This window comes from Acanthisitta chloris, unplaced genomic scaffold (assembly GCF_000695815.1).
Source record: "Acanthisitta chloris isolate BGI_N310 unplaced genomic scaffold, ASM69581v1 scaffold9116, whole genome shotgun sequence".
NCBI lineage: Eukaryota > Metazoa > Chordata > Aves > Passeriformes > Acanthisittidae > Acanthisitta > Acanthisitta chloris.
Window position 1 is genome coordinate 1 of NW_008676460.1, and position 14,315 is coordinate 14,315.

The window sequence follows — 14,315 nt, forward strand, 5'->3', positions numbered from 1 at the left end:
GGTGTGCCGTAGCGAGGCGAGGGGTGGTCAAACCCCCATCCTCCCATACATACGGTTTTTTTTATTTTTTGTGCCTTTTTGTCTCGGGGCTTTCAGCTCACGGAACAGGAAAGCATCTGATGCGCCGGCTCACATGCCGCTTCTGATCATACGTTGCCTCTTTGCACAGAGCAGGATCGTTGGGAAAGATGGAGATACACTAAGTTCCCAGTAGTGAAAAGTGCTGCGGAAATCCAGTGGTTTCTTTTCTCCAGTGAAGTGACATATTTTTTTTTCCTCGGGTTAAGTTGAAAGCGCTGCTTGGTGGAGACTGACTGTCGCTGAGAGTGGGTTTGTGTTTTTTTTGCACGGTTAGGTTTTGCGAGGAGCGGCGATGAAGAGGAAGCTGGCACTCTCCGAGATGCAGTTGGTTCTTCTCGTTTTATTGGTGTGGCTACCAACAAGGTGAGAGGATGTTTTAGTTTTGTTGTTCAGTACGAACATGTATGTTGCGTTCTGCTGCGGGTAAGCTTGTGTGAGAGGTTAGAGAAGTATAGTATGTAGTAATGTAATAAAGAAATCTTTCTTAGGCGTTTGAATGCAGTATTGCACAGTTTCCAGAGCAAATGCAGTAGAATGTAGTTTAGGGACTATAAAACCTAATCTCATGTCCTTAAACAGTTTGTGCATTGATGCTTTATTTCACCATTAAAATAACAATTCCTTTAAATGTCTTACTGGATCTTAACGATTTGACTTACTGTATCGCTGTGTACCATAGAGAACAGTCAAGATGGAGAAATAGACTATCGTGAATTCAAATACCAAATCACAGTCTCTAAAATAATGCTTGAATATTTTGTAATATGGGCATGCCTTTTTTTCTTGATTTTTTTTTTTTTTTTTTTTGGTCAACATAACAGAATTCAAAATGTTACTTAAGCTTTAAACCTCTAGGTGGAGATAGCATACAACTTCACAATCATACAATAAAACAATAGCATCATTTATTAATCAACTTTTCTTGTGCTGTTTAAAGTTCTGAATTTCTAAAGTGGCAGCATAAAAGGAAGTAATTTTGATTTCATAATATGTTTGTATTGCTCACAGTCCCTAAACATGCAATTAATTGTAGTTTGTAACTTTGGTTTACTTGTTTTGGTTCTGGTTGCAGTAGGTCCTGTCCTAATATAATAAGGGTCTTATGCGAAATAATGTATGTTTCCTATGATTTAAAAAGTCTGCAATTATTTTTGTTTGTTTCCCAGTAAACAAAATATTTCTTGAAACTATGTTTTCTGTTTCACTTTATACCTAACTATGGTGCAGTATTAGTTGAGTCACAGTGGGCCAGATCCTGCAAACCCTACTCAAGTGAGTAATCTTACTGACGTCAGAGACTACATGCGTAATTAAGGAGTTTATGCCTGAGTAAAGTTTGCAGGAATAGACCCTAATTTGATATACTTGTATGCTCTAATTTTTTAGTGGAATCTTGAGTTTAAAAAATTGTGGGATCTCAAAAAGAAGCTTAGAAAATGGCAGAGACATAGAGTACAGAAATACATTTTAAAAACAAAAAATGTGCCATCCAGTAATTAAGGAAAAAAACTGGCCATCAGTAAAATCACACATGACATTTTGATGTGTTCTTTATAAGTTATCTGATTTGGGTTGATTCTGTGGTTTATGTGATAGAAAGCACAGACTGCAATGATTTACATTTAAATACTTCCACCATGCTGTTGAATTGGGGACCAACATAAAGCCCTGTCTTTAATCATTTTGTAGCTTGCTATAGAGAAAATATCACCCAAATCCTTGCTTTTATGGCATTCAGAATATCTTGGTCAATTCATTTAGAGATGATAAATACTCAGACATTTCAGGTAAAATATTAGGTGGCTGAAACCGGTCTAAAGGGTAATGTGTGTAGCATATGATGCTTTACTTCCTTTATACCAATGTGCTGGTATTAAATAGGTAAGACTGATGAGCTCATGCATTTCACATGCATAGTGCTTAAAATTGTTGGCACAGGAGCATTTGCATGTGTAAGGCTTTCTGCATGTGAGTGTTTCCCTGGCACAAAACTACTTTGATCTGGGTGGCCAGGTCCCAGAGGACTGTCCAGCACCACAGCTGGCTGAGCTGCAGGTTCTTGTTGCAGCCCCTAGCATGTTCCACAGAGACTTGACCCATAAGGACTATAATGTCTATATCTATATCGAGGAAGTTTGAAACAATTGGTGATCTATAGATTCTTCTTGACACGTCATTTATGATTTCTTTTTCTATCTAACTTTTATAAGGTTTGTCTGCATCTAGTGGAACAGCAGAGAGGGATTTTTTGATGACAAAATAGCATTTTAGAAACATGAAGGCTATCCACAGCTATCCTGCAGCTTGCTAGTCAGCATTATTGTTCCCACCCACCAACCACTGGCGTCAGAGGACTCCCTGAGCATGATCGCTGGAGTTTTCCCTCATGTTATTCTTCTGGTCATGTACGTTACATGACCATTGGGTGGAAGCATATCCACAGGATTTATCCAGAGATAGAGTATACCTAGATGAGGACAGATAGGATAGAGATGGAAGGAGATGGTTTTGTGTGTGAGAACCAGGGTTTTCAGTCCAGGAGTGACATGCCAGTGAGGCCTGGGAAGCTCTTTTTGCACCTGCACAATCAAATGTGTTAGTGGAGCTTGAAGTAGCATTCACACTAATGCAATGATGACTGGAAGTAGAGGCTACTAGCAAATGATCTTTTGGAAATTTTAAATAGTGTGTCGTCAACTCTTTTATTTCTAAACTTGTTATATATGAACTGTGTATTCATATACTCTAAACTATACCCTTCCTGTTAGAGCACAGCTAGTTAAAGGCCAGCCTGAAAAAACTGCATGTTGAGTGTATGTTAAAACATACCTAGCACTTCCTAAAATGTAAAATGTCCATTTAGATCAGTGCTGGCTGACTCCCTGGAAGATGAAGCTAAGAATAACATCACCATCTTTACAAGAATTCTAGACAGACTTCTGGATGGTTATGATAATCGCCTCAGACCTGGATTAGGAGGTAATAAAAACAATTAAAGATTGATTTTAAAAAGCAGTTTTAATGTTCAGATTTTATGCAGTGATATTCTTCCTTCAGGGTTGTTTTTTTTCTTTTCCTAACAACTGGTATGTATCTTGATACATTATTTATAACTCTACATTCACCCAGCTGAATCATTTGAAGTTTGAGGAAGATAACATCTATGAATGGAAAGGAGGCACTTTCACACATTTATCTTAAGTAAAAAGAAAAAAAATCTGGTGATTTAACATAGTAAAACAGAATGAGAACAAAAATAACATCTAAAGCTGTTATTCCAGCCAGGGAATTTTGGTTGAACAAGGAATGCAGGCTTGATTCCCTGCAATGCGATGAGTGTATGTTTTCAGAAATCTGCACAAGTGCTCTGTGTGGTGTGTGTAAATTCCACAGTTTAGATTCATTCCCTGGCCCAGTAAGTTCAATGGAAATGTTGTATTTTGCTTTCTTTGGAATTAGGGTTTCACTGGTAATACGCGTTTTGTTTCTGGGCAGCTTGCACTTATTTGGGCATTTGGAAAAAAGCTAAAGAAAACAAGAGAATATTGGAGGACAGAGGTCACTGCACTCTTGTGCCATGACTGTCAGTTATTTTTCAAAATGTCAGTTCACATTTTAAATCTGTATGCAAGCTTCTGTCAGTATGTGGACAAGAAATTTAAATGATGTGTTTGGTGTTGGAAACATTACTGTGGGGAAAGATGTCTATGGCTGAATATCTTAGTTTTGATAATATTTTATCTACTATTACTGTTTATCTGTTATTTATACTATCTCACATTAATATGTATGTATCAAATATAACATTGTTACTATTATTATTTGTAACAGTTTTGGTCATTGTAGTTTCCAGCCTGGAGACTGTTTCAGCTTGCTAAAAGTAATTCTAGTGCAAAATCCCTGGGAGCCATTCCTGTTCCTGTTGATTTCAGTAAGATCAGGCCCAAAGGTAGACACATGCTCTAACTTCCATGGAAATTACAATCACAACTCCATTTGATCAAATTAGGAATTAAAGCTCACAGGTTTTGGCCAACACTGTGCCATCCTGACCTGTGGCTCTTCTGCTGATCTGGTCCTGGAGAACTGTGGCTTGCATCTGACACAGCAGAAAGTGGGAGCTGGTGCTGGCTGGAAACAGCTTTCTCATTATACATTCTTTTCAACCTAGGATATCTTTTAATTTCCATTTCTGGCCTCTGTACAGTGGAGGCTTATGAAATATTTTATATTTAAAGACTTCTTAATTTAGGTGATGCATAAAATCAGACATACAGCACTGTTGGTGTAGGAATTACACAGTGATGTTTTACATGGAATTTTGATTTCTTTGCAAAATACCCAAATTTAAGAATTTAGGTATAGTATAAACATACAATAACTTGCAGAAACATTTGTATCACCAAGTTCATGTTCAATTGGCAGGGCTTTTAAGATCATGTTTTTTAACAGAAAAAAATGAGTTTATTTTTGTGTTTATAGCAAGGAATGTGCCATTTAATGAGAGCAGTCTGCAGTTTCTTTGCTTATCAACTATTCTTTTTAATATTAAAATTTGTTGTTGAGAGCATGAATCATGAATTTAAAAATCTTATTGATTTGTCTTCTGGATTTTTCATTAAATCTGCTTCAAAATATCTCCCTCTTTTTCTTTACAAAGCCTGCTAGGTAATTAAAACATACTTTGGGAGCAAAAAAAAAAAAAGAATTAACATCTCTTTGATATTGGAATACATGGCAATCAACCCATGCAGAACATGTGTTAAATGAAACTGTGTCATGCATATTAAACCGTGATGATTCATGACACATTAATCTTAATCTGCAAGGATACTTCAGTTGTGGATGGATGGATTCTTACAGTTTAAAAGAACACTTGTAAAAGCCAGTTGTGATAATTCATGAGATAAAATAGACCAAACACTGCTTTTGTACATAATGCTTAGTAATTATGGAGTTTATATTTCAGGAATTTTGTAGGACTTTATTCCTTTTTCTCTATTGACCTGTACTCTGAAAAGAGAAGTGAAATAATTAACATATTTTTTAATCACTATGTGCCTAGTAAGCCCTTACAATTTCTAGAAGTGTTTTTGCTTAGATTACTGCATTCTGACCATGTCACATGTCATTAATTTAATAAATTTTGTCTCAGTTTTGTTCCACTTGCATTTAAATGAATCTGCAATAACTCAACTGAAACCAGTAGGACATTTACTCTGGCATAGCAGTTTGCATTATCCTGTTACACTACTGTGACTGAGATCACAATCTGGCTTAACATGTGCTGCAACAGAAATAGTCCAGGGTCTGAGATGGATTCTCTTAAAGTCTTCTGAAAGCAGAAGCTGTTCACCAGCCCACTTTAACCTGTTGTGAAAGACATTTTCAGAGATGTCTTACAGCAAAAAATTCAGCTTATTGTAAATAATTGTTTATCTCAGGAATGTTTTTAGTAATGGAAATTTGAGCTTAACACTCACATTTTAATTAGTTATTGACCAACAAAATGGAAACGTATAGGCTGCTTGAAAGACTGTACATAAATTCACCTAAGTAATGGTCTGTTTGGGATTTAGTTCTTGAATTGAGGGATATATTTGTAATTAATTTTACTGGAAAACTTGGTGTGAGTACTTACAGTATATAACTCGATGCTTTACTGATAACACCAATACACTTCAGAACTGAGTACTATCTTCTATAGACTATATTGAGACAGCTTTAACTTTTACTAGTGACGCAGCTCTGTTGTATAAACAGGTTTTGGCTGCTGACTATTGGCTGTCCTAGCAGCTGGGACCCTTGAATGATGCATGAACACTACAGTGATGAAATAAACTGCAAAATGGGTGTGGGCAGGGAGAAGAAGACACTGCACTGTTCCCTGAAGCCAGAGACACCTCATAGGACTTCAATAATACCCCAGCCTACTGTGCTGATATGGATAGGCATGGGGGTATTCAAGGGGAGATAATTTTTTCTCTATACTCATTTTATGCTAAGCATAGGATTGCAGCTGGAACACTCTTGACTGCACTTTCAGTTCTGACATGAACTATTTTACCCAAACATTCCATGCCATTTCTGTTTAGGCATCAAAATAAATTACAAGTTTGCCTTCAAAACAAATATGTCATTAGCACTAATTTGTATGAAATACAGCCATGCAAATGACAAGTCATAAAGAGTTTGATTGTTTATGATTTTTAACAGAATCATGAAGATTTTTTCTGCTCTTTATTTGCTGTAATGTTTGCAAGACACTTAGGGTAACACTTTTTCATAAATTCTTTGGTTTTTATTAGCATATAGAAAAAGAAGTCCATAAAACAATGGGCACTAAAACTAAGCAAAGGACCAAAAGAGAATTTAGATCTTCAAATAATGAGACTACAGAATGTTGAAGCTGAGATACAGCTGCATTCAAATAAGGAAGTGACTGAATTATGTCTGCTCTATCTGCTTTCCTCTGCTCCATGGACAGATGAGTTTAAAGGAAGAAGGGACATAGATGAAGGCAGTGTTAAAAAAAGGAGGAAGATCAGACAGTAGATAGGTGACAACTGTGGTTCCATTTTGAAGGATCCATCTCTGCTTTCAGATGTTCTAATTGCTTTAAACATGAATCTCCCATTGCATTTTGCTTATAGACAGACCAAAACCTTTTTGCCCCCAACATTTTGTAAATAAACTGAGCAGGAAGACTGAGAGGGATTACTGCTGGCTACTGCTATCAGAGAGATAGTGAGCCGTGAGTACTTGCAGATATGATCTTTTGTCTTTGCAGCACTGGGTATATCATTGCATAGAATTGGTGGAGTAACGTAGAATATTAGATTCTGTGGTTAAAAGTTGTATGGAATGCTCAGCAACGTGAGCAAAAAGGAAAACCCATTTTTTCATAGAATACTCTTTTCCCCCTTTTCCCCACCAGATCAGGACAGCTATATACATATACATATATATGCGTGTGTGTGTGTTTATCAAATAGTTGTCTGTTTTCAGTGTCCAGGAAACAAGGCCATGATCATATGCTGATAATCTGGAATATGTTAAATGTAGGGCAGTATATTAATACATCTCTGAGATTCAGAGTTTTTAATCAGCTCTAGAAGAATTTGTGACTGTAGCAGTCCCCTAGCTGGGCATTCCAAACTTAGTGGTGTTCATCAGCCCCAGCATGCTTAGTACAAATTTAGAGTATCATCAAAGAAAGTTCTTTGACTATTTTTGCTGCAGAGGACTACTGGAAAGCTTTCACTAATATTTTTAAAGTACAGTTCCTCTGCTTAATTCTGGTTGCTTCCTTAGCCTTTCTCTGCTCCAGTTTCATCTTCTGAAGACGGTAATGTCTCTCAGCCAGTGCTAGGGCAGAGCAATTCAGAGCAGCACTTGCATTTTCTGAAAACCCACTATGTAGCTATGCAGGGATACAAAGGAGTAAACTATTGTATGCTGATTTTTGGGGTATACCTGGAAGGGTCACATGGAATCTGGCCCTAATAGTGCTTCAGAGGAGGCTGCGAGAAACCCAGGTTAATTTATGTTAGAGTTGTGGGTAATGTATATTGGCAAAAGCATTCCTTGTGAAAAATGGAAAAGCAATAGAGAGGAGGATATGAAAATCTCATTAATTACTTATCCAGGGCTTGCAGATGGTGCTAAAATCCAAGAACAGAACTAGCTCAGTAGCTGGAAGCATTCTAGGGAATGAATCATTGAGAAGGTGGAAGGATAAAAAACCCCTCAGAAACCTCTTTGATATTAAAGAACAAACCGGCAAATATTATGTAGAATACAATAGTGGCTGAGTACTTAGACAAAGGTAATTTATTGATTGATTGATTGATTGAAAGGTCAACAGTGAAGATATCAAAATAAAATTCATGCTACAACTGTGCAGAGTATTGCAATTGAGGAGAGTGGTGCACAATGCAGAGTGACAAAATGCAGTGCCTCAGGACAGTTCACAGAAGTTTAGGTACTTTACAGTAAAGCCTTATATGCCTATAAAGAAGTTTGTCTGGGAAGATCTCCCAGTTCGTCCAACATGTATATTCAGTACTTTTTTTTTCAGCATTTGCTTCTAATGACAGAATTACTGCTGATGACACCAAGGCTGAATTTAAGCTTTCCTTACTTTTGTCTCATCTGCAAGGAAGACTTGAAAGCAGATACTGCAGATTTCTGTGTGGCTCATAGGTGCTCATTGTGAATCAGACTGATGGGATGGTTAAATTTTGCCACCAGAGTGATGGGCAAAGGCAAACATCACCTTTTCTCTGTGATGCAGTTATTCTGTGTTATTTAGAAAGTGGTTGAGAAGCAATGGTCTTGCTGATATCCAAGGAATTCTGCTGTTGACTACTTCACACCTAGGCCTTTCATCATGTTATATAAATCTTGCAATGAGTTTGCTGTCTGAAAGACATAACTGTTTCCTCACTCAGCCTGACTAGTTTAAATAGCCAAGTACCAAAGGATTGAAATATCAAGACTTCCAAAGTTTTTATTACCCTTATGAAATGACACAATTTGCATAATGCCACCTGAATTGGAAATACAGTTATTATTTAAATAATCTAACTCTGAAACATTTTCAGAAATATTTAAGCGCATTAGAAATTCATCCAGGATAACTTTGGGGGATTTCAATGGATTTCATGGATTTTTAGTAGTGGATTTTAACCAAGCAAAAAAATGAAGTTAAAATGTAGTAATCAATGTATATGTTGCTTACAGTGATAAAATTGTTAATTATTCTGTAGCAACAAAGAGATTTCGTAATACAAAATTAATAGTATTCAGGGATAGACTAAAAGGTACTTATAAATAGTATCATGGAAATCCTTTAATGTTTACTGCCATGATGTAGATACAGAGTACTCAGTTTCATATATTCTTTGTATAGGAGACACACTGAAAATTGCATTTAAAATATTTTCTTTAATAAACTATACCAGAAAAAGAGTGCTAATTAAGAATGTAAGAAGTAAGTTATAGTGATCTCTTACTCAGTTATATAATCAGCTAAAGATATTATGAAAGTTTTGGTGAAGAACTGTCAAACCAGCAGTTAATTGATGGTCTTCGACTTTTTGGGTTTAGGATTCAGGCAATATTTGAAATACACTGCCCTTCACAGAGCTGGGAAAAATTAACCTTAAGAATGTGTTTGAGTTAAGGAAAAATGGCAGTTAACATAATACTGTGATATTAATAGGCATCACTATTTTAGTGATATTGATTTCTGCTTCTGTGGCAACAACCAGTATTTCAGCAAATAGTCACGTGTAACATTCAAGACAATTCATTGGTAAGTTTTGGCATTTTATTTTCAATGTAAACTAAAACCTTGGGATTAAATGGACATGGAGACCTCCTTCAGCTTCTTTGCATAGAAAAGGCTGGGGTTTTTTAAGCCACTCTTCTTGAAGCCTCTAGTGGCAAATACATATTTAAATGTATTTCCTATTAAAATTTTGGCACCCCATAAAGAAGAACTGCGGTGAGGCATGTATTCTATGTAGCACAACAGGCCTTTACTACATTCAAGACCTGATTGTGGTGAAAACTATGTAATACTACTATTTTTATTTATGAGACAATCGAAAATGATTCAAAAATGACAAATTATTCCTCCCCTCTCCTTAGCTTAACTCAGGAAGCTTGTAACTATTAGGTCAATGATTGTGATTTTCAGTAGTTGCAGAGATAGTGGTTGCTCAGAGATGTGTCTTTGTGGAGACACTCAAAATTTGACAGACTATGACCTGGGTAACCTGATCTGTCTTCAGAGCTGGCTCTGCTTTGGACCTTCCAAAGGTTCTTTTTAAACTGAATTATTCTAAGGTTCTAAGGTGACTGACAGCTAGCCAGACATTGAAATATCTGCAGCTTTCCGTCTTCATTGGCAACGGTGAAAAAAAATTCAATTTAATGTCAGTTCTTGAAGATATAGCTGAATAAAAACATCCATGTAGATGAAAGGTTTAGATTGCTTATGGACAGCCGAATGCATAGTGTTGTACAACTTTTAAGCTTATTCTTCATAAATGATCCACTGTGGTAAATAGGGGATTTGGGGTAGACAGGAAAGGTCTGCAAAAATAGAGAGGGCATATCCTTTTTTATAGTAATTGCCTTGTATTTTCTAACATTCAGAAGAAGCTGGGACTTGACTAGTAGACTAAAAGTGACTCTAGCCACATTTTTCCAACTATTACCATAAGCTGGAGTCCTGGAAAGGGTTAAATATGGAAAAAGACAGTAATTCAAAGGAGAGGCACTGTATTTCATTGAATCATTCTCAGTTTACTTTGTCATCTTTAGATGGACAGTGTAGAGGGAACTGAAAAGCTGCATGATGCTAGAGATATGCTAGAGATCAACACCTCAGGAAGCACCCAGGAACCTCTAAACACTGCACTCCTGAAGTGCCCTGAGATACTTCCGGGAGTTCCTCCTGTTTTATTGTTCTGTTTTTGTATTGCCTTTTCCCTTTCTAAATACCTATTTCATACATTCTTATAGAAAATGGCCAACTCTTTGCTTTCACCAAATGTCATGAATTTATTTAATTCCATCTAAATATAGCTTTACCAAAATCCAGGCAAGACATGCCATGTAGCTGCTGCTATTTCTTTTTTTTTGTGGTATGAATCCTAGACTGGCCTTCCCAGGTACAGTTGCTAACATCCAGCTGCCTGAAAGATTTCTTATCTAATGAAACTGGATTGGGGAGGTTGAAATAATGCAAGGGCAGACTCCTGGGTAGGTAGAAAGCAAAGATCCTTCTCTCCCCACAGATTGTATGGCATTCCTTTTGTACCAGTACAGTTTTGCTGGTGTTGTTGAGTGGTCTGAGACAGATCTGTTGCTTCTGGCAGTGTTCCTGACTGCATATTCCTGCTTCTGTTTTCTTGCAGTGCCACCATTTCATGACCATTTTTAACAATAACCTTTTCAATGCACAATCTAGTGCATCCAATTATTAGAATTAATAATGTGGAGAGAGAGAGGTATTTCATCAGCAAGGATCATGCAGAAGGACATTGTAATTGCCTGTATATTAAAACTACTCCTGCTTTGTTTTTTACAGTATTTTAGTCTGTATTAATTGTTGGTATTACTGACTACTATTAGAATTTAACAGTAGCTTCTAAAGACTCCAAGTAACAGATATGAGGTAGAACAAAATACTGTTTTTCAACAACCTAGCATTAGGGTAGTACAAGCCAAGGTGGAAAACCACTATGATCAAGAAACGGACAAAAGGGCAGGAGGGCAGGGCAAAAGAGATGGAGGGTGAAGGAGGGAGATAAAATTGTGGTACTAAACATTGGCCAGTTCGAAACAACTGGCAGATTAACACAGCGGAATATTAGTCTTTTCAAATATCCTTTAGAAGTTTGAAAGAATAGCATAAGCAGTTTTATCATTATGGTATATGCATGCATTTAAATTTCTGACATGAATGTTGTTCAGCAATGAGTCATCTGTCTCAAGAAGCAGCTAGAGAGGATGTGTTGCTGTACAATTCACCAACCTGCTGAGTTAAAGCATCAGCAGAAGATTTTGAATTAATACTGTCAAAAGTCTAATAAATTTTAATTATAAGAATCAAAGCATTTTAATATGCCAAGATTAATCTTTAAACACATTTTTATATCTGGGTTTTTTCATGTTAATACTCAAATGAAATTAATCACAAGCTAAAGGAAATTCACCACTGTAGCCCTAATAATAGTTTACTTTATAGCACAGAGTATGTAAGCACTAGTCTTCTGAAATGTGCAATTGTCTCTACATGAAGAAGGTATGATTCTGCTAATCTTCTAGAAGTGGTGGTGCTATTTGGGAACCATTTCTGTGATTACTTTGTAGCACATGGCTTTTGATTTACATTCCATAATTCCTTGCCGTATGTTGAGGGCTATTTAATAATTAGAGCAGTTAACTCTGTGAAAGCAATGTAAATCAATTTCCCTCTTACCTGGGATAATTGCGTACATCAGAGGACATGAAACATTTCAGTAAAGTTGTGCAGCTGCAGACATTGGATTTAGTTACATCTGACCAAATTCCATTTTGTATGTACATGTGCACATATTTGGTCCTGCACATGCATTTTTTTGTTGAACCAGTAGTGAACATGCATCCTAATCTGCAATTTGTTTGGGAAAACATGGATCATAGAATCATAGAATCAGCCGGGTTGGAAGAGACCTCAAAGATCATCGATTTCAACGCTACCATGGTTACTAGACCATGGCACTAAGTGCCACATCCAGTCTCATCTTGAAAACCTCCAGGGATGGTGAATCCACCACCTCCCTGGGCAGCCCATTCCAATGCCTGATTACTCTTTCCATAAAAAATCTCTTCCTAATATCCAGCCTAACCCTCCCCTGGCAGATCTTGAGTCTGTGCCCTCGTTTCCTGCTGCTGGTTGCCTGGGAGAAGAGACCAACCCCCACCTGACTCCAACCTCCTGTCAGGGAGTTGTAGAGGGTGATAAGGTCTCCCCTGAGCCTCCTCTTCTCCAGGCTAAACAACCCCAGCTCCCTCAGCCTCTCAGGAGGCTCAGGAAAAGAGGTGAATTACATAATTGGGAAGGGCAATCTAAACACATGGGTAATATGAAATTTATTCCCATAATATCAGATTACTACAAAATCCTTTTCATTACATCCTCACACACCATGAAAAAAAAAAGGAAAAAATTAAAAATCATTCAGCTCGAAACTGAACTACCAATGTGAGGCATATTTAGCTAATTGCACAGAACATTCAATAGAAGACATGAGTGTGAAAGCTGAGTTGAGTTTGGCTGGAAGAATTGTGATCCCTGTTCAGCCAGGCCGTCCACCTTCCCCACCGGCTCGCCTTACGGCACACTGGGACAGCTGCTCCTGTGCATTCAAGACTTCCTGCTTGAAGTATGTCCATCCCTCCTGGACCCCTTTGTTTCCATGGGCTGTTTCTCAGGGTACCCTTTGAACCAGACTTTTGAGCAGGCCAAAGTCTGCTGTTTGGAAGGCCAGGGTAAAAGTTTTATTGATGGCCCTTCTTGCACACCTGAGTATCGAGAACTCTGTAATTTCGTGGTCGCTGTGCCTCAAACGGCCTCCAACCACCACATCTCCCACCAGCCCTACTCTGTTTGTGAACAACAGGTCTAGCAGGGCCCCACCCCTAAGGCAGTTGTAGTGTGAAGTTACATAAATGAGGAAAACCTAAAGTTTTAGCCTTAGATTCAGTTCTGTGTTTACAAAACCCCTCTGCCATCCTGCGGGCATTCCATAGCATTTCGTGGACTGTCCTTGTCTGTGTCTATAGTGTTAATTAAGCCCCAGTGAACTTCTTTTTATTAGATTTTAAATGGTAACCTGGTACTGCATTGCCTTATGCAGTTTCAGAACAAGAGGGAAGAGATTCCCACCTGGAAAAACAGATAAATATGTAGAGATGAGAAGGGAGAAATATAAATGCTTGTTGTTTGAGATAAGGAAATGGTCACATCTTTAATAATCCCTTTCCATCTGCTGGGTGCTAAAAGCTGTCAGAGAATTCTTTATGTTTTTATTAGGCATTTTGTCTTTAGTGACCATAGAAAAAAATTAAGAGATAATCTTGTTTGCTACTGCAAAATACGCTATTTTAAAAATAACCAGTTTTTTAAAAATTATATTCTGTGGTAGATGCTCTCTGCATCTTCACAAAGTGAGAAGAATATGTACTTTGAGAAACTGAGTTTTAATTAGGGTCATATTAGGCATTGTTGCAAATAAAAAAAAACCCAAACCTGGTTTGTAATTTATGCCTGTAAAATATCCAACCTGTTAATTTAATATTTAAAGCGAATTCTTGTCCCAAATATATAGTCTTTCCACATATAGAAGCCCAATGGATTCTGAAAGTCCCGTGGATGGCCAGAGGACAATTCTCTTGTCACAGGCAAAAATAAAAGACAAATTTGAGGCTGCTTAATCCAAGCTCTGGGAGTATTCTGGGAGTATGTTTTAGAGGAGATTCTGGGAAACACTGTTATCTGTAAAGTAGCTTGGAGACATTCAAGTGACTCAGCTGTGGGATTTGAGTGCTGCAGTACACTTCTTGTTGGCACATTGCACAGCTTTAGTCTAAGACCTTTTTTTAATTATTAACTGGATAATAGAAGAGTAACTGACAACTCTATAACATGTTAAAATGTGATTTTAAAAAATTCT

General features: G+C 37.3%; 1 protein-coding gene across 1 annotated transcript in view; it reads left to right on the forward strand.

Moving 5' to 3' along the window:
• Window positions 1–14,315, forward strand: part of LOC103803577 (gamma-aminobutyric acid receptor subunit alpha-2) — a gene marked incomplete at its 3' end in the record, with an annotated part of 51,795 nt that continues 37,480 nt past the window's right edge. The window contains exons 1-2 of the mRNA XM_009076144.1: window positions 1–444; window positions 2,945–3,060. Coding sequence (XP_009074392.1) covers window positions 374–444; window positions 2,945–3,060 — 187 coding nt within the window. The remainder of the gene's footprint in view (window positions 445–2,944; window positions 3,061–14,315) is intronic.